The sequence below is a fragment of the Protopterus annectens genome, chromosome 5.part1 (assembly GCF_019279795.1).
Source record: "Protopterus annectens isolate FY-2018-M chromosome 5.part1, PAN1.0, whole genome shotgun sequence".
Taxonomy (NCBI): Eukaryota; Metazoa; Chordata; order Ceratodontiformes; family Protopteridae; genus Protopterus; species Protopterus annectens.
This window is the reverse complement of record NC_056736.1, coordinates 579,729,893-579,751,302: the sequence shown is the minus strand read 5'-3', so window position 1 is coordinate 579,751,302 and position 21,410 is coordinate 579,729,893. Positions and strand designations below refer to the sequence as shown.

The following is a 21,410-nucleotide window of genomic DNA, read 5'->3' as shown; positions in this document are numbered from 1 at the left end:
CCTTCTGAGACAGGCACCGAGGGACACTCTGATGTTAGCTTGGCTCCTTGGTGTCCGTTAGGCTTATCCCCAAGTTCCCCTGATAGTGAATTTCTTCAGAAAGAAGCCCATTGCAGAGCCTTAGTGGTCCTCACTGCCCTCTTTTGGCCTTGCCAGGTGTGGTTTCCCACCCTTTAAGCAACAGCAAATCTAGCACCCAGAATGAAAACGCACTCCAATGTACAAAAAACAATAAAGTGAAGAGGTGCAAACCACTTGGCAATTTATTAAAACACACTGATACACAAAACAAGAACTGAGTGGTTTCATCCTTACAGAGGACTTTTTCAGAATTAAAAACTTACAGGTTGCTTTTGACCTTTAAAAACTGCCTTTGACCAGTCCCCTTGCAGGAATCAACCTCAGCACTTCCTACCCAATTAAGTAATTGAAAAACAAATTTCATCCTTCTAAAGGGAACCAGTCCATTATAAGTCCACAATGAAAATGTTAACAAAATGAAGTATATCGAATGCGTCAAGTAAGAATAATTATAAAAATGTAAGACAATTTATCATAGATGCACAAAATTAAACATTCAGATTTGAATTACAGTATACCAGCTCTATGCTTCAATTCACTGACAATCGAAATGTGATTGTTAGTTCCAGGAGATCAGGTTGTGTTCAGTTTAATTTACCATGTCATTTCCTTGGGTTCAAGAGGTGTTTCAGGGTCTCCCTCTATTTCATTGTATATCACCTTGTCCAAAATGAAAAAGATAAACCTTGTGAATTGAGGACATAAAATGTAGTACCTATACAAGTCATTAGTGGACTTCCATCCTTTGGCCTTTTCTGAAGCACTCCCCCCTTGGATGTTGGATCCCACTCCAGATCTCATATCTTATCCAGGCAGGCTGGATCCCCCAAGTCTTAAGTCCATCAAGTTGACTGCATGGTTCTTCCAGTTCCCTTGATGGCCAGGAATCCCAGGCTTTCACAGGCAGTGGTTCATATATTGTCCTCTTCTCAGGAAGAATCCACTAGAAAAGCATATACCAATAAATGGAAAAGAATTTGTTTTGTGGGTGGAGGCTTGGGAATTTGACCATTTCTCTGCCTCCTTGGAGTCAGTCTTAGACTTTCTGGCTGAGTTGTTTGGCTCAGGCTGTAGCTTCTCTACTAAGTACAATTAGCAGCCATTTCTTAACTTTCATATCGGTAGAAACAGTATGCTTGGCTTCTGTCAAGATTTCCAAGGCTTTTCTTAAAGGAACAGTTCTTCTTAGTCCTCCAGTACAGGATCTGGTCCCTCCCTGGGATCTGCCTTTTGTTTTTCAGGTTTTAACTCGCTCTCCATTTGACCGTTCAGCCTCCTCTGATTTTAAGCTATTGTTTTGGAAAACTGTTTTTGGTGGCGATTACCTCAAAAAGGGTTTCAGAATTACAAGCACTTGATTCTTTCATTAGGATAGGGTTTCTCTTAGTACGAGCCCTTCCTTTTGTCCCAAGGAAGCTTCCGAGAATAACCTTAGCAGCTCCATTCATATTCTTGTGTTTTTTCCCATTATCTGTAACATTACCTCAAAAAGGGTTTCAGAATTGCAAGCACTTGATTCTTTCATTAGGATAGGGTTTCTCTTAGTACGAGCCCTTCCTTTTGTCCCAAGGAAGCTTCCGAGAAAAACCTTAGCAGCTCCATTCATGTTCCTTTGTTTTTTTCCCCAATATCTGTAACAAAGGTGAGTACCTTTTATTTGTTTATTTATTTGATATTTATTGACCAGGAATGTCCGATGAGCTACAGCCCTCTTCAGCGGAGGCCCAGGGAGAACAGCTCCACAAAAGTGCACAGAAAAGTTTACAAAAATAACATTCTTGAGAACGCTGCAGAGAATATAAAGTGTAGTATACTAATTGGTTACAAAATTTTGCAATTTGTTGAGAATGCACAGTGTGTGTAAAAAAAGAAATGCAGTTGACAGATATTTACAAGTTAGTATCATATATACAATAAAAAGAAAAGATGGAAAGATTTGAGACTCTCTTGCATTGTTTGGACATGCATAGGCAACTAAGATTTTATCCTGACCGTACCAAGTCTTGTAGGAAATTTAGCCAGTTGTTTGTCTCCTTTTCAAAATCCAGGCTGAGTTATCCTGTGTCTAAAGTAACTTTATCCAAGTGGTAGTCAGATTGTTTTTTGTTTGCATATTCTTTGAAAGGCAAGACTGTCCTACACAAGCCTAAAGGTCATTCCATAGGGCTGTAGTTACATCCACACCTTTTCTTTCTAGAGTACCTATGGATGATATTTGTGCTTCTGCTACTTGGTTGGGGCACCACACTTTAATGTCACTTTATAAGCTGGACATTTGATTCAGGTCCAGGGCTTCATTTGGTTCTGCTATGTTGCAGAATATCCTTTTTATTTCCTCCCAAGCCTTTGTGATGGCTGGGGATTGTGTCCCACAGGCTGAATCTCAATGGCACAGACAACATTGGATACAAAAGTTATGCATTTGCCATGATGATACATTTGTGTTGTCTGTCTCTTTCAAGTTCAACCTGCCCACCCTCCTGCCTCGACCTTCTGTTGATTTGGCGAGTCTTTCCCTCTGTAATGACCAGACAACAGAAGCCTTTTTCATTCTACTTGCCTGGAGTCTTGCATTTCTCCTGGGTGTTTTCTTTGTATTTGTGGAAAGGTGGTGACTAGTTGGATACTTTGTATCACTATATCTTGATTCATGAGGCAGACTTGATCTGTGGAGTTATGGGGAAGGGAGGCAGAGCCAAGACAGTCTAAAGGCTTTATAATTGTCTGGTGTCTGATGGATCCGAAGTCCGACAGGTTGAACAAGAAGGAGACAGACAACACAGATCTATTGTTATGAGGAGTACATAACTTTCATTTCCATGATGTTCTAAAATGCCATCTGCTTAATCAAGTTAACTGTTCCTGCAACCCAACAGACTATATAACTTAAATAAATTAATCTCTCTCCTTTACCACAACTGCTGTACTAGTTTCCAGTGCGTCAGTTCTTCCACCTCAAAACTCTGAATACCAAGTTTATATATATGTACTGCTCTTTCTTCCTACATAAAAGCAAGCTGTGAAGTAAAATGTGTATTGATAGCAGTGTAACTTTACCCTCTCACTTTACTGGTGTATGTACTTCTGTAGTCTTAGCATCGTATATTCTTTGTATTTTATTTACTGTCGCTTCATGATTTTATCGTAAATAATCTGTATTTGTGGTCATAGTATTGACTCTGGGCTGAGACTAAATTTGGTCAGAGTTGATCATTGCTCTACCCAGGTTAACAAATTCATTAAATAAATAACTGACCTCATAAAATAAATAACTGACCTCATAAACTGTGATATCAAGACTCTTGTTAGACTTGACCCCTGATAGTTTGGCTTTGTGAAGGGTAAATCTATATGTTTAATCGGGTAAATTTCTTTGAAAGAGTTACTGACACTGTAGATAGTAAGCTTTATGGGTTATATGCTGCCAAGGATATGACCAGCTGGCCAGCTCTCAAAGCTTCATAGCACCTTCCATGGACCTCAGCCACTGTGGGACTTGAGGAGATGCTCGTAGAACTAGTGTTTAGGGTGCCAAGAGCTTCAGACCATTCTTGCTACCAAAGTGCACTCCCTGTGTGGACTTCATAGAACTAATGGTTGGCTAGCAACCTTGCGCGAATAAGTACTCTTCTTGGGAAAGCCTCCCACTATATAATTTTTCTGAAGAAAAACTGAACTTTTTCTTTTGATTTTTTTTTTTTTTTACAGATTGTACTAGAAAATGTTAAGCTTATGGACTTTCATGTCTTGTGAAGGGATTTTTTCTTTGGGAATGCTTGTGTGAAAAAACGATGTAAAAAAAACATTTGGTTTATTTTTTCTATATGTCTATGCAGAATACTTGTTAGGTCACCAGCAAGTGGGGACTCTAGTATCTCCACTCCAGGCTGGCCATATACCAGAAGCGTCAGGACAAACTGAAACTCAAGCACAGGATTGTCTAGAGTCCAGGTATTTGGAGTGAACTCTTCAGCTAAAATATTTCTAACAACAAGATAAATACAGTTTCAAATTGTCCTCCTTTAAAGGATGGACTGACTTCAGATCCTTCCTTTGTTTTATTGGGATAAGCTCTTTCGTCTTTGTAGACTTCTTCAGATCCAGTTCTTACATCTAAACTTCTATGGTCATGTTGCTACTATAAATACTGATCTGATATTGTTAATCCTCGTTCATTCCTTGCGTATGGGTATCGGTTCCGACCTCGGAATTGACCCAGCCATCTTCCAAGCGCACGTCGGCTACAAACTCTCGAACTAAAACTCTTACCCAGAATTCCCCTCTCCCTGTTACCTCAGATTTCCTTTGCCGCGTCGCCATTCGGTCATGTCAAGCTACTTCTCTTGAACTATGTACAATTTTTTTTCGTCATACTAAATTCTAAAACAACCTTTTCTCACAGAAAAGTTATTAGATAGTTTTCGGTTACCTTATCGCATTTAGCGACTATCCTTTCTTGAATCCTTTCAGTTCCTTTCCTCCTGTTTACCACGAGGTAATTTCTTTTTTACCATCGTTGGTAAACCCCCTTTCCTTCTTACCTTCGGGTAATTCTTGTACCATTGCTGGTATTTATTCTGGTTTTTCCTTCTTTCTTTCTTTCTAACATGGCAGATAAAAAAGGTAGTCCAGGATTTAAAAGATGTTCAGATTGTGGCCATAAATTACCTACTTCAGATGCACATTCCCTGTGTGTCTATTGCTTGAGTGTGCCTCATTTAACAGTTGACCCGCCCTGCGGGATTTGTAAGAATTTCTCTAACAGGACGTTGATTGAGAGAAAAAATAAATTGATATTGAAGGGGCTATTAAAATCTCCTTTTTTCAGAGGCTATTTCTGGGTTGGAGGCTTCAACCCCTCCAAGATCCCATAAGAAAGAGTGATGAACATATAAAGGCCAAGTCTCTTCCTTCGTCCCCTGCTGGGGTCTCCCACGAACCGAGACCAGGAAAGCTAAGCTTGCCAGTTCGGATTTGACTTATTTGGCTCCAGCGCTTTTGGTACCTAGACTTTCGGCATCGAGGCCGTCGGCTCCATCTGTGACTTCGGCACCGACTAGCGTATCGGTACCGAGGGGCTCCTCGGTTCAGACTTCTTTACCGGCACCGACTGTCACGACGTCGATGGATTTTTCGACACCCATTGCCTTTTTGGCTCCCGACAACTTACCCGGCACCGACAATTCAGTTATCGGCACTGATATTTTCAGTTCCAGCCTTAGTGCTCACAACCACTTCGGTACCGACCTTATCGTCGGTGCAGACCATGACTTTGGCACCGATGATTTCGTTGGTGCAGGCACCTGTAGTTCAGTCCTTTACAGCCCCATTGTTTTCAGTGCAGACCTGCGAGGTGGGCACCGAGCTTGCTCCATCTTTGGATAGACCTGACTCCCCTTCAGCCGTGTCCGTGAAATCCACTAGAAGCCTCTCTAAACACGACTTGTTGCGTCTTGTGGATCAAGTACTTTGGCCAGAGGTATCCCGCCCCCCCAGGACCTATCCTTCCTTGGGAGGTGATCACTCTTTGCCAAAGACCCCTACTTATTCTCCTCCTTCATTGCCTTTGAAGCCCCTTGATATAACACAGTCTTCCCCCTCTACGGTTCCCTTTATGGACCTCATTAAGGAGCCGCAGTTGCCTTCGTGGCAGGAGAGTTTTGCTACGACCCAGGATATCAGCTTTGGCGTATGTAATTTGGTGTTTCGCAGCCATCCAGGGACTCCGAGTCAGCAGGCTGAGCCACTTAGGAGAGGGGTGACCCCTGTCCTGGACACTCACTCCTCTTCAAGTGGACCGGCTTTCCAGCTAATGGAGAAGGCTCTGGCGTCGACTGGCGATCCTGTGCTATCATTCTCCCCGCCCTCCTCTGGACCGCTGTGTACACAAGTCGCTCCTGGCGGACACCAGGCGCAAGGGCCTCAGGATATACTCCCAAAGGAAACCCCTTTTACACTGTCTTCCCCAGCTTCTCCCTCTGAGGAAGTTCATCAAAAAAGCTCATGCAAGAGGAAGCACATGGACTCCACAGAGGAGTCCCTTACTGAAGACACAGACGTTGATGATGAAGGATCCCCTCGCTCACCCTCTGAGGTATCCTTTGGTGATATTCTTGAAATTCTTAAACAGAGAGGTGACTGGCAAACCTTGAACCCGACCTCTGAAGAGTCTGTGTTTCTGCAGGCCTTTCGCACCTGGCCCCCTACCTCCTGGGTTACTCTACCTGCCGACGAACTGGTCCAGCTCGTCGTGCAGTGTGGGTGGAAGGCTCCTGACACCATTTAGGGCATTCCCCAGAAGCCAGATAAAATTTTGTCCCCTCCTGCTACTGACCCCCATTGGTCCAAAGGTCTTCCTGTGGATGCTTTGGTGGTGGCAGCTGCATCTAAAAAGGACCTGGCGGAAGAAAAAAGTCAAACTGTCCATCCGCCCAACAAAGTGTCCCGGGCTCTGGACAGAATAGGGAAGCATACTTTTGCATCAGTGACCTTTGCAATCAGGTCCCTGAACTATATGGCACAATTTACCAGGCTTCAAAGAGATTTAATTTCTGAGCTCTCTGAAACTTTGGCTGGTGCCTTGTCTGATGAAGTCCGTGACAAAGTGGCCTCCCAGCTAGCCAACATTGACTCGATATCTAACTCCTCCATGCGCCTGACATTTCATGCATCAGAAGGAGTAGCTAGAGCGGCGAGTTCAGGCATCGTTCTGAGACAACACGCCTGGATGCGCTTGTGTAATTTCGTGGAACCTTTCAAGGCTTCCTCTCTCAATGCTCCCATCGAAGCCTCTTCATTGTTTGGACCCAAGGTTAAAAGCACACTGGCCAGTTGTGAACAGGACGGTAAGACCCTTTCTGCTGTGGGTGTCCATTATTCTACCCCTCAACGGGCTTTCTCCAGAAACCAGAAGAGTGGGAATATATGGTACAAAAAGTCTCAGTGTCCTTTCCGTGACACACAGGCTGAGTTCTCCCCTAGAGGCAGAGGGGGAAACTCACAGGGAAGATGCCCTTTTCGAGGCAGAGGGGGTCGCGTAACCATGGTTCCAGGGACTCTTTCTCTGGCCAATCCTACCAGTGCTCCTGAAGAGCGGCCCAACTGCTTTCCTCTGGAAGTGGGTGTGGGTCGTTTCTCTTTGTACCCTTTTGCCTGGCTAACCATCACCACCGATTCTTGGGTACAAAGGATAATAACCAGAGGTTATCATATTCCCTTCGATCTTTGTCCCGCTCCCCCAACAAACTTTCCAGACGTTCCACCCAGTCAAAGGGAAGAAGCAGCATTAGAGATATCAAAGCTGCTAAGAAAAAGAGTCATCCAAATAGTCCCTCCAGACCAGATAGGATCCGGATTCTACTCAAGACTATTTTTCGTGCCAAAGAAAACCGGGGACTGGAGACCAGTTTTGGATCTCAGCGTATTGAACAAGTTTGTAAGAGTAAAAAAATTCCGGATGGTCACAATACAGTCTATCCTTCCGCTTTTAGAAAAATACGATTGGATATGCTCGATAGATCTTCAAGATGCGTACTACCACATAAAAGTGGTCAGGCCATCAAGAAGATTCCTTTGCTTCCGTGCAGGAGCCAGTCACTACCAGTTCAGAGTACTGTCCTTCGGACTCTCTACAGCCTCCAGAGTGTTCACAAAGTACGTGGCAGTTGTCACAGCTCACTTGCGACTACAAGGATTCCAGGTGTTTCCATACCTAGACGACTGGCTCATTTCTGCCCCCGCCAGACATCTACTGGAAGAAGCCTTGGCATACTCTCTCCTTGCTGCACAAAGGCAAGGCATAACCATAAACTGGCAAAAATCCAATCTCACCCCATCTCAGTCCACAGAATTCATAGGGGTCATCTTGAATACAAAGGATTGCAGAGCATCCATTCCAGAGCACAGAATTCTAAGGATAAAAGCAACAACTGATCCCAATCCTTTCAAGGGAGAAATCCACAGCTCATTCTGTTCTACAGTTGTTGGGTTCCATGGCAGCCTCCATCACCATTGTCTCCCTGGCCAGGTTTCACATGAGGCTTTTACAATGGCTACTGCACACCCAGTGGTATCCCTTTCAGTACCCTCTTTCAGCCAAGATTTGGGTAACTCACAGGTGCAAACAGGATTTAAATTGGTGGATAACCCACAACCCGCACAATGGTCTTGCCCCTTCTTTCCCCAACAACCCAAGGCTACAGTGACCACAGACGCCTCCCTGATGGGGGGGGGGGGGTATGTCAGGGTCAGACAGTCCAAGGTACTTGGTCCGAAATGGAGGCCCATCTGCATATAAATGTTCTAGAGCTGAGGGTGGTGCTTCTGGTGTTGCAAGCATTCCATCCCCTGCTGCCATCTGGGACTATTGCGATACAATCAGACAACATGGCGGTGGTCTGGTACACCAACAAACCGGGCTTAACCAAATCTTACCCACTCTGTCATGAGGATATCGCAATGGGCAATGGCTACCAGCCATTTTCCTGTAGCAACGCACATTCCCGGGAGTTCCAACATGATAGCAGACAGACTCAGCAGGTGTATTCTACAAACTCACGAGTGGTCCCTGAATACCGTGATAGCGGTAGAGATTTTCAACAGCTGGGGTCTTCCTTGCTGCGACCTCTTTGCATCCCCAACCAACTACAAATGCAGCAACTATTTCGCTCTGATTTCCTCTCCGGGACAGTCACCCAGGGACGCTGTAGTCCACGATTGGCCCTTGGGTCTACTTTATGCATTTCCACCTCTCCCCCTCATTCCCCAATTTCTGAAGAAAGCCTGCCGGTTGAAGAGCAAAGTGATCCTCATAGCGCCATATTGGCCTCGTCAGATTTGGTTCCCCTTCCTTCAGTCTCACCTGCTAGATGAACCGTGGATTCTCCATCCAACCCTGGGGTTGATCTCCCATCCGCAAAATCTGATTCACCCCAACTTGGACAGCCTGAAGCTCACAGCTTGACTCCTGCAATTCCCTTGATTGCCAGGTAGAATGATCTTCTTTGCCAGTAAGTGACATTCTTATTGCATCTCATAAGTCTTCCACCAGAATTACTTATTTAAGCAAGTGGAAAAGATTTACTTTTTGGCTGAAAGAAAAGCAGGTAGATCCTTTTTCAGCACCAGTGTCGATAGTACTGGAGTATCTAGCCACTCTTTTTCAATCTGGTTTATCGGCCTCTACCATTAGAGTTCATTTGGCTGCAATATCTAATTTCCATGTTAGTGTCCAAGACTCCTCTCTTATGTCACAGAAATTATGTAAGACTTTCATAAAAGGTGTGAATCATCTAAAACCCCTTTTTAGAGAACCTACTCAACCATGGGACCTGTCATTAGTTCTACAAGCTTTGACAATGCCACCTTTTGAACCAGCTTCTTCTTGCAACCTCAAATACTTGTCATGGATAACCTTGTTTTTGGTCGCCATTACTTCTGCCAGACATATTTCTGAGCTTCAAGCCTTATGCATCAAGAGTCCATATTTGATTTTTCATAGAGTTAGTGTCATCCTTCCTTTCTGCCAAAAGTGATCTCTGAAATGTCCATTAATCAAACCATTGAATTACCAGTTTTCTTCCCCAACTATTCAAACAAAGGAGTATATTGCCTACATACCCTAGATATTCACAGGCAAATTTGCTTCTACTTTAACAGGATTAAGGCCTCTTGTAAATCAGACCAGTTATTTTTGGCCTATTCTGGACCTAGATTATGATGTGCTGTTGCTAAGGTCACATTGGCTAAATGGTTGAAAGACTGTGTGACCTTCATTTATAGACAACGTAATATTCCATTACCTACTACCATAAAGGCTCATTCTACAAGGTCGATGGCAACTTATTTATTTATTTATTTTATTTATTTTACATTTGTTAACCGGGAAATTCCGACTGGACCAGGTCCATTTTCAGCGGAGGCCCGGGGAGAAAAGCTCCAACATCAAGTTATACAAATACAGTACATCCAGCATAATACACAAAACAGGTTACATCATGTATGCTGAGCATAGTAATATAACAAGAATTAATAAAAACACTCCAGGTAAAAGATATAGAACATGGGTAAAAAGACAATGTCAGTCATACTTTGGTAAGAAAAGAAAATATATCAAGTAAGATTCTACAGTTAAAAGTACCCTTTCAGATGACCAAGCCTACAGGGGATCAGAGCTCCAGCATGTGATCAGAGAGGAATTTGGGGAGTTAATAGTAGTATGGGTAGGGTTATGTGATACAAGGGCATAACCATGTACTAAGAAGGTGCGATTTGAGGGAGTTTTTGAATATGGATGTGGAGGGGCAGTGGACACAGATAGGGAAGAGAGTTCCAATTTCTGGCAACGGTGTGGGAGTAGCGCTTTCCTGCATTATTGTTAGCCTTGGTGATGGAGAGGAGAGATTTTTCACTGGATCTTAGGTATCGGTTTGTAGTATAGATAGTAAGTAGGTTGGATAATGAGGGGTTTTCAGGATATTTGAGAATATTGTAGGCTGTGCCCAGCTGGTGATAGTTAAGTAGCTGTGGTAGCTCAAGCCATTTTAGTTCTTTTAGTGCAGTACAGTGATGGGTTCTATAGGTTGAGTTAGTAGCAAACTTGGCTATTTTATTGTAGCATGATTCTAGTTTGTCTAGGTCACATTGTCTGATTTGGGTAAAGATTGGTGCCATGATAATAGAGTTGAGAGGAGGTGGCTTTGTGCAAGAGTGACTCTTGCTTTTTGTGAGAGAAAGGACTTATGCCTGTATAGGGAGCCTAGTTTTTTGTGTACTAGTTTTATGGTATGTGAGATGTGAACATCAAAGTGGAGATTATTGTCTATTTCAATACCCAGAAGTTTGGTGTGGTTAGAAGGGGAGATGGTGGTGCCGTCATTAGAGGTTATGGTAAAGGAGAGGTTTTTTTTTATCTATTAGGGGTAAATAGTAGCAGTTTTGTCTTTTGGGATTTAGAATTAGTTGGATCCCAGATATCCATTTTCTACTGAGATAAAGGTATCTTGAGTGAGTGTATGAGGGTGGTGGGAGATGAGGTGGAGCAGATCAGAGTTGAATCATCTGCATATTGTATGAGTGTGGCATGTTGTGTAGAGCATTTGAGGTTATTTGTGAAAATAGAGAACAACAGCGGGCCCAGTGTAGAGCCCTGTGGGACACCTATGGTGGCTGGAAGTTGTGTAGACAGAGTTCCTTTCCACTGGACTGATTGTTGCCTGTCAGACAAGTAGCTTCTGAACCAGGCCATAGTAGAGGAGGTGAAGGATAATGATGTTAGTGAGTCTAGTAGAATGGAGTGGGAGACCATATCAAATGCTTTTGAGAGGTCTAGGAAAATGGCCGATACATATTTGTTATCATTCCTGTGAAGGTTTATATAATTAGTGAAAGATAAAAGGACTGTGGTAATGCTGTGATGTGGACGGAAACCGTGTTGTGTGGTAGATATTAGATTGTGTGTGTTAAGAAATGTCATCACTTGCAAGTGGATGCATTTCTCAAGAATTTTGGATAAGGGGCAAAGGATGGCAATAGGTTGGTAGTTGGAGAATTCATAAGAATTACCTCCTTTATGGAGAGGAATGATGCGAGATACTTTCCAGAGTTTGGGTATGTAGGATTCTAGTATGGTCTAGTATGGAGCGGTTGATAAGGATGGAGACAGGATATGATAAGGAGTCACTAGCCATTTTTAGGTATGCAGCAGGTATGTTATCAGCTGCTAGTGTGGTTGGCTTTAGTTTTAGGAGGAGTTTTTTGATAGTTGAGGTGGGCACTGGTGATAGGCTGAAAGAGGGGGTGGTGTGGAATAGGTTATGTTGTGACTGAGGTAGAATGTTTTTGGTTATTTGACTGGACAGGGCCAAGATGGATTTAGTAAAATGGTTATTAAATTGAGAAGCTGTGTCTAGGGTATTGTTAGTAGAGATGGGTGCTGGGGTTGTGGTTTTGCCTGGCTTTAGTAGGGAGTTAATGGCATGCCAGAATTTTTGTGGACTATTTGAATATTTCCTTTGGCTAAGAAAATAGTTTTGTTTGTTTATTTTGGATTCAGCCTTGGCCTTGTTTCTAAGCTGTTGATAGTATTGTCTGGAGCTAGGGGTTTTGTCAGTTTTCCAGATTTTCCAGGCTTTATCTCTAGCTTTTAGTAAGGCTCTGGTGTCTCTATTTAGCCAGGGTGCGAGTTGGCTTTAACTCTGATCTTTCTGCTGGGAGCTAGACTATTAAGGATGTTAGAGAAGGTTGTATTGAAGTAGTCTACTGCCTGGTCTAACCCAGTGTCCGTAGTGGTTCCCAGTTGCAGTGGCTTAGGACAGTATTTAGGTATCGTGGGGTAAGGTTACGGTCATCTCGTACAAATTTGTAGACTACTGGTTTGGGGTGATTGGAGTGTTTCTGGAGTAGGAAGGTGGGGAGATGATCACTTAAGTCATCTGGGAGGCAGCCTACTGTATAGTTTTGTTTGGGATAGTTGGTTAGTGTCCAGTCCAGTATGGATTCTCTCTTTGTTTTCTCATCTATTCTAGTTGGTTCTTTAATTAGTTGAGAGAACCCATATAGATTGATATGTGTAGAGGGGCTGCTGGAGTTACAGGTTGCCCAGTCAGTTAAGGTCTCCTAGTAGGATCGTTTCCTGAGGTAGATTGTCCTTTGTCCAGTGTAGGATGTCTTCTATTATGAGCGAGTTGTTGCCTGGAGGTATATAGCAGCATATTATATTAATCTTCTTGGTGTTTCTTATGGATAGGACAGAAAACAGGACTTCAGCAGTTTGAAAAGTGGGTGGTGTGGTGTGCAGGAGCTGGAGGTTAAGGGTGTTTCTAAAGAGAATGGCTACTCCTCCTCCTTTCATGTTTGTTCTATCAGATCTAAGTGTATTATACCCTGGGGGAAGAAAGACTTCATCTTGGATAATGGGTGTAAGCCAGGTTTCTGTAATGGCGAGTATATCAGGGTTGTAGTGGGCTATGAATGCATGTAGGTCTGTTAGCTTATTGGTAATACTTCTTATGTTGAGATTTAGGATTAGCAGGTCAGATGTTTGTCTAGCTGAGAGGGGACCTGTATTTGGGTGAATGTCACCAGAGGTTAGCAGAATTTGTAGAAGTGTCAGTATGTGTTTTTTAATATTAATTGTTTGCGAGCTTGGTCTATGAGAGTTTTTCTTAGTGTGATGAGATGGTGTAATTTTTGTTAGTGAGTAATATGTAGTTGTAAGATTTATGACTGTAGGGCAGATGTAGGAGTCTGAGTGAGTTTGAGAGGGTGGGCTAGTGTGGGTAGTGTGATAGCAGTTGTGCAACGGTAGATCTGTTTGTAAGGAAGTTAGGAAGGTTAGCGATAGTAGAGCTAGTGATAGGGATGTGAGTGTGGGTAACATGATACTACTTTGAGTGAGAAGTACAACTAGGATTCCTGGTTGGTTGTGTGTGAGGTTAGAGTTGTGTTGCCTGGGAATGTGTTTTGGGAGTGGGATATAATTGGATTGGGGGGGGGGGAGGTAGGATGAGTGGGTTGGGCTAGTTGTTAGGGAATTAGGGGTTGGACTACTGGTCAGGTGATTAGGGGTTAGAATAAAAGGAGAAGTAGTGGGGGCGGGTGGGAATAGGGGACAGGGAGGAGAGCGAAGCAAGCCCAGCAGGCTTGAGCAGCGGCTAACACCGACTCTAAGTGTTTCTTTAGGCTTTGGTAAGTATGTAATGTTAGCTTAAATTGTAATATGTTCAACTGAAATTTTAACTGTAATTTAATATGTTTGCACGAAGTTATAGGCTATGTTATGGGCACAGAGTATAATTTTCTGACATTCTTAAAAGGACATAGAATTAAAGCTGGGGTTAGTTACAGATGAAACAGGAGAGGAAAAGAAATGCTCTTTTATAGATTTGAGTATTTCTCAAAAGAAACTTGACTTTAGTTGGGGGGGGGGCACTAACTGGAGAGCAATATACAACTGTTTAGTCCTGGTGATGTACTCATCAGTACAGAGGTTTGACTAAGGAACTATACAGCAGAAATATACTAATACACTCACTAACATTTGTTTAAGTTAATGCAAGTAAGGTATTTTACTGTCTAGACACTTGGAAGTTAAGCACCTACATTAGTATTTAGTCGTTTTAGTTGCAGGACAAGTGTCTGTGGGTGCCCAGTGCTCAAGAGAAACAACTGAAATTTCTACTGCTTGACCTGAAGGATGGTTTGGATTACTGAAAGAAAAATAGAAGAAAAATGTAAGAGAGCATTAGGTTAAGGCAGCACATACTGTGTGACCAGTCAGATTGGATTTTTGTTTAGCAATAGTCAATAACAAAAACATCAGGCAATGGTTAATCCTGCTTCAGCACCTGATAACATAAAATATTTTCTTATGGCAACATACAAATATAAAATGTAAATATAGAAAGCAGTCCTCTACTAAATTAAGCAAGATACACTTTCAATGTATTTAAAAACTAGTCAATGCAGTTAGACAGAGCAGTGAAATGCAGCATGTGAAATAGCCCTTCTGGCTCTATAACAGTAAACAAGGAAAACAGAACATATCTAGGTGCATATGTGACAGCAGTTCAGTAAGCAGAATTATCTAAAGGCATCCTGCAGTGTTAAACATAACAGAAACATATAGTATAAGCTGTTGTACTAAAGCATTAGGAATTAAACCACAATATACAGCATACCTTGAATGCAAAAACCTTACAGTAGGATGATTACACACCAAGGGAGACAAAACAGCTGCTGTTGGATTTGAAACAAAAAAACAAAATGGCACCCTGGGTTTAAATTACCTCAGGTTATCCAATACAGAACAAGAGCTGGAGGAGGGAGGGGTAAAGACTACAGGGAAGGAGAACTTCTGCTGCCTTCCATGCCAGAGCTTCTTTACATGACATCTGTGCAGCTGCAACTTGGGCTACTTCTCCTACCTTCATCAATCATTACAAATTGGATTTGGCCTCCAGGGGAAAAGCATCTTTTGGTTCTGTGGTGCTCAGGAATGTCCTTCCATGAGAGCCGCCCAGGAATAGAGGTAGCTGGGGACTCTGTCCCATGCGTAAGGAATGAACGAGGATTAACAATATCAGATAAAGAAGTTATGTCTTACTATAACGTTCCATCTGTATTGTTGATCCTCGTTCAGTCATTACAACCCTCCCTCCTTTCCCCTCCTGTGGCTTCTAGTGGATCTCACCATCCGGTTCTATTAGGTCATTTGACCAGAGGTAGCCTCTACCTTCTTTTGACTTGCAAACTCAATCTGAGGTAATAGGGAGAGGGGAATTCTGGGTAAAAGGTTTAGCTCGAGATTTTGTAGCTGACGCAAGCTTGGAAGATGGCCAGCTCGGTTCTGAGGTCGGAACTGATACCCATACGTAATGACTGAATGAGGATCAACAATACAGATGGAATGTTATGGTCAGACATCACTTCTTTTTACAGAGGTGGCATAGTACACTGTGGGACAACCTAGTACCACCCGAATGGCCTTTCCCTTGCTTAGAATGAGGACCTCTGATAGGTTGTTAGAACCATCTTTGTTTGCATTCAGGGGGAGCTTTCCTTACTCGGAGTAATGATATTTGATAGGATGTTAGACCCATCCTCATTTATATGGTGTTGCTCACTAGTATGTGATTCTGCTGATGCTGTATCCAGAACTGCTGCTAGTTCAATTATGAAAATATTTGCTTGGTTACATTCTCAAAACTTAACAGAAGATGCTAAAGCTAAGATTTTTAAGTTCTCCCTTTGACAAAGATTTTTTTTTTTTGCCCATTCTACTGCTAAAGTCTTTAAAAGATTTGTTGAACGGGGAAAATTGATTCATGGGGTTACCTAAATCGCTCAGTTCTCCTTTCTAAGGTCAGTAAAAAAACTTTTTAATTCAGAACCCCTTTTTAAGAAACAAAATATACAGTGCCAGCAAAGTTTAAAGATAACATTTTAAAAAGTAATGGCAATGAGGCTCAAAAAAGAAAGAAGAGCCTCCCAGAGCCAAGTACAGTCCATAAAAGTCACCATTGTAAATACCTGCCATTCAGTCCAGAAACATGCACACACTCCCTGCCAGTCCTTTAATTCTTTCCCTCTGTATATGCTTTCATCTTCTAAGTGGCATCAGATTATTGCAGATGATTTCTGAGAATCATCCAACTGGGGTGCAGATGGCAGTTGGAGTCTCTTCCTCTTTTTCATCGGATATCTCCTTATATAAATCAAACTTGTTTTGGAGCACGTGTTGCACTGAAGGTCATAGAACTAGTGCCCTCAGATCAGGTAGGCAAAGTTTTATTCAAAGATCTTTCTTGTGCCGAATAAGTAGGGAACATGGAGACCCCTTTCACAGTCTCTGTGTCAAGATCCCAAAGTTCAGAATGTTATCTCTACAAACCTTTTTATCACTGATAATGTTCCCCATTCATTTTCATGGTAATGTTAGAGTTAAAAGATGTCTATTATCACACAACAGTTTGCAAAGAATTCAGACGTTTTAAGATTTTCATTCTCTTGCGTACACTATCAGTTCCCTGTCTTGGAAATGGCCAGGGCAATTACCACAAGCTTTCTTAGAGACTGAATCTACTCGTACAAGACCTGGGGTATTTGATACATCACAACTCCAAACAACTGCAACTGACTGCCTGGATTAATACCTTTTAGGCACATTTTTTTCTGAGAACTTGCAGCAGGTATTACAGAAAGGCAAGAAAACCTGCTATTAGAAAATCATGTGTTATTACATGGAAATGTTTTTCTAGCTGATGCCCCAAAGAACCATTACCTATTTAGAGCTAGTATTTCTCTGGTTCTTCATTGTTTGTGTGAGTTACTATCCTCTGGCCTGTCTTACTCCCCAGTCAGGGTTCATTTTTTGGATGTTTCACTATGTCTGACCATGGATTCCCCTCCTTAATGCAGTGTCATGTGAAAATGTTTTGAAAGGGGTGCTGCATACAAAGCCTCCTAGAAAATAGGTGGCTTCTCCTTGGTATCTTAATTTCATGTTAGAAAAAATAATTCTTGCTCCATTTGGACCCATCTCATCAAGATGACTTGAAGTTCTTAACATGGAAAACAGTGTTATTCTTCTTGCAGAGGTCACAGCAATTAGTATCAGAGTTTGAAGCTCTTATGGTGGGTCAGCCTTATCTTATGTTCCAGTAAGATAGGGTTTCCTTGAGAACTATTCCTATTTTTTTTGCCTAAAGTGATATCCAAGTTAACTTGAGCCAAGCTATCCATCTCCTTACTTTCTTTCCAGAACCCAAAAATGAAGGAGAAAGAATACTACATATCTTGTATGTCCACAGAATACTCTTGGTACTATTCTGACAGAGCAAAATCTTTCAGGAACGCTGATCAGTTCATTTCTTGTGAAGGTAAGAAAAAAAGGACAACCTGTGTCAAAGCAGACTGTTTCCAAATGGTTGTCTCATGCTATTATCTTTTGTTATACTCACCACAGCAAAACAATTCTAGGTAGGGTCAAGGCTCATTCTACTGGGACCTTCACTTCATCAGTGGCTTTTTGGAAAGGGTTGCATTCTACAAGTGTTCTAAAAGCAACAGTTTGTCCCTCTGTATATACTTTTACAAAGCACTATATACTGTATTTCTTCTCCAGATCTAGGGCAGACTTTGCTAGGATCACTGTCCCCAGGGCCCCTAGACCCTCATCCTTCCTCCTCCCCGCTCTTCCCATGTGAAGTGTGTGGTTCTGTCCCATAATAGCTTTTGTCAACAAATATAGCTGCAGCAAACTGCAGTAAAAAGGCATACAAGAGATGTCTTTTTTTGTTTTTTTTGCTTGTTTTACTTAGCACAGCCACCTGTAACCTAAACTTACATGCCCCCTTCCCAGTATACATTACCATTAGCTTTAAAGGGACACTGTCCCATTGCTATATGTCACAATATGCTTCTGTAAAGGGTTTTGATTGTATTCTTAAGTAAATACACCAGGATTCCATCATTGGTATAAGTTCTTCAGTTCATTTAGACTGAGCCACTGAAAAACATACTGACAGTTTTTCGTTTTTATATGCTACATACTTAGATGCTCACGCAGAGACCACAGAATATGTTTGAAACCAGTCTTTTGCCAGTGCAGACTGAATAATACTAGAATATAGACTGTAAACATAGACTAACTTCCTGTGCTCATGCAGCCACTTTCTTAGGTTTGCATGCTTTTGGCTGCGTGTATGCCCTGTACACCACAGAACGATTATTTTTTTTCAGTTTTTAGTATCTAGATTGCCTCACACATCCACCATATATGTATCTAACTGGATGCACTTAAATTCATTAAAGCTTCACCATGCCCTTAAAAGTATTTTATTAAAGGTGCACCAGCTGCAGTATATTAAATATTTTAATTTTTATATTAACTAACATAGCTAAATTTGATCTTACAATTATTCTTTACCCTTTTAGAGTGAAGAAGAATTGCAGAAACTGAAAGTAAGAAGAAGTAAGTAGTTCAGATTTTAAATGTTTTCATAATTTGTGATTCTTAATACTTTGTGACTAACTGATTGTGAGTGATTTACAGATATTGTTAACTTCAGCATGTTGTTGGCACACATAAACTATATGCGTTTTTGCTGTGTTTTGAAGCAAACAGTAGTTAAATGACATGTTTATTATGAAAGTGAAAAAATCATGGGAATTAAATCCAGGACCTGATGTTGTCAGTTTTCATTCATTCCTTAACATATGGGTTTGGATCCGTTCCTTGGATCTGACTCTGCCGCTGATTCGCAGATTGTGGATACTACAAGCTCTTGAACTCCTCACTTACCCATAACGCAGCAGTCACCCTCATTCCCCAGATCTAGTTTGCCGCCATTGTGTACAGACATGGTCGCTGCAGCTCTCGGGTGTTAATTTGAGAAGATAAGTTATTTCTGCTTATGTATCTACTTCCTTTCGCTAAGCATTTCTCTTTGTCCTCCCTTTACCTAGTTGGAGCAAATATTGTCCTTTTCTTTTTACCGTTGGTAGTTTTTCATAGTTTCATAGGTGTTTACTAGGTTAATGATCACAAGGGCCTTTTTAAGCCTAGCCATGCATCCCAAATCTGTGACAAGTTCTGATACCCTTGTTAAGTGTAAGCAGGAGCCTTGAAGATGAACCATTTACAGGTTGCCCATGTCCATTAGAGACATAGGTGCCAAACCAAGGATGAATTTCTGGAACTCTGCTTTACATGAATGGGGAGCCTGTTCCATAGACTGGGTAGTCTCTGAGATACATATCTGTCTCCCCAGCAGGTTCTGTTTATATCGCAGGCAAGGTTTAAGTCTTTAGAATGGGTAATTCTGGTGCTGTTTGTTTTGTGGATATGAAGGAGGTCCATCAGAGTGGGGTCTGACAATGCCCTGTATGCCAGGCAGAGATCTCCCCTCAAAAGCCTGTAGGAGACAGAATACAGGGATAGGGCCTTGAGGTGGTCTGCATAGGACATTTTACTTATGCCCTGTATTCTTTTAGTGAAGAACCTCTGTGGACGTTCAGTTGTTGGATATGTGTGGTTGAGTACATACCAAAGGGCTGTACTCAATGATAGGTTGAATACAGTGGAACAAAGACTTCCTTGGACTTGGATGCCATACCTTTGTTTATAGGTTGCGCAGCATAGAACGATTTCCTCAGTACTGAAGACACATGATGGTCAGAGACTAGATTACCATCTATATGTGTCCCTACGTTACTGACTACTGGGTCAACTCTAAGGAGTGTGTTGTCAATATGATAGTTACCAGGGATGGATAACTTTCCAAAGGAAACTATTATGTATTTCTTGGTATCAATTTTGGTACATGGCTCTGACATCAGTTGTTTGTCTGTGTCAGCGTGTCCTGGAGAACATTTGTGTCTGTGTGGGATTCAATGACAGCTCCTAATTTGCAATCATTTGCAAATTTAGTCAGCCAGAGACCACTGACATTGGCCTTGACTTTTGAAAATTAAATTCCAAAAATGAGCAGTTCAAGGACTGATCCCTGAGGGACTCCACTTGTGACTGGCCTCTTTGTAGAGGTGGACTCCCCAGTTTTAACTTCCTGGGTCCTGTCTGTGAGCCAGTTAGCTATCCACCGGGTGACATACGGGTTTGTACCTAACCTCTTGAGTTTGTCAACAATGCCCGGGTGGGGTATTGTGTCAGATGTATTGGCCAGGTCAAGGTAGGCAGTGTGAACCATTTTTACCTCTTTCATTGCTTTGGTTATCATCTCAAAGAAGTCCAGTGGGTTGAGTGGACATGATCTGCCCTTGATGATACCAAACTGGGTTCTGTCCAGTGTCTGCAGGTTTACTATTTCTCTGTTGATCATCTGCGGGATTATTCTTTCCATATAAGACTAGTGAGACTTATGGGTCTGTAGATGTTCATCGTGTTTCACTGTTGCAGTCATTACTCTTGGGTTATCCTGCTGGCAGGCTACCCTCAGTCGGCCAGAATTCCAAAGTCTAGGTCCGGCTTCGGTTGCTGTCGCCTCTTCCCTGACGTCAGTGCGCCAGGGGTATAAAAGATGCAGCCGACGCCATTTTCTTCAATCTTTCTTGCCGCGCGGTGCCCGAAGCAAAAGCAGTTTGCAAGTGCCGGTCAGCCGACTACTGAGATTTTCAAATCTGAATTTCAGAACCGAAGTCTTCATTAAAGCTAAGTACCCCGTTGGGGAAACTTTGTTCTTGCTCCAGACCGATGTCAGAAAAAGTTAGCAATTGTATTTCTTGTGGAAAGCAAATACCTCATAAAGATTTTCACTCTTACTGTATTCCTTGCCTAGGGCCCTGATGACAACGTCGCTAGTTGTCGGTTTTGTGCTAGATTTAACCAACGCACTATCAAGCGTCGGTTCAATTTTGCATTTTATTACTTTGGCCGAAGATTTAATTATATAATGCCGTCGGAACAGCCGACAACCGGAGTTTACAAAAAACGCAAGGACAAGGATAGGCATCCGAGGTCCAAAACCGACGACAAAGCCTCTACTAGGCCAGTCGCCAGTTCTCGGTGAGGCGCTTTCGCAGCCCCTGGCGCCCCCTACCTCAGAGCCACAGGCCGCTACCGACTCCCACGTGGAGCCAACTGGGCCTCTGGATACTCAAGGTATTGGACACTCGGAAATCACTCCTTCAGATGGGTCCGGAGCCGCTGAGCAGGCATCGGCTTCTGAGGGTGTCTTCAGACCTACACAACTATATATTAAGCCATCTTCAGCTTCAAAGACTAAAGCAGCTCTAAAGACAAAGAAACAAGTACAGCATTCTCCTACTCAGACTTCCATGCCTAAAAAACAGATGCTCAAAATGGCCGAAGA

At 42.4% G+C, this 21,410-nt stretch overlaps 1 protein-coding gene across 1 annotated transcript in view; it reads left to right on the top strand.

Moving 5' to 3' along the window:
* Window positions 1-21,410, top strand: part of THAP12 (THAP domain containing 12) — a 299,454-nt gene that overhangs the window by 186,508 nt on the left and 91,536 nt on the right. The window contains exon 6 of the mRNA XM_044072831.1: window positions 18,517-18,553. Within this exon, the coding sequence (XP_043928766.1) occupies window positions 18,517-18,553 (37 nt within the window). The remainder of the gene's footprint in view (window positions 1-18,516; window positions 18,554-21,410) is intronic.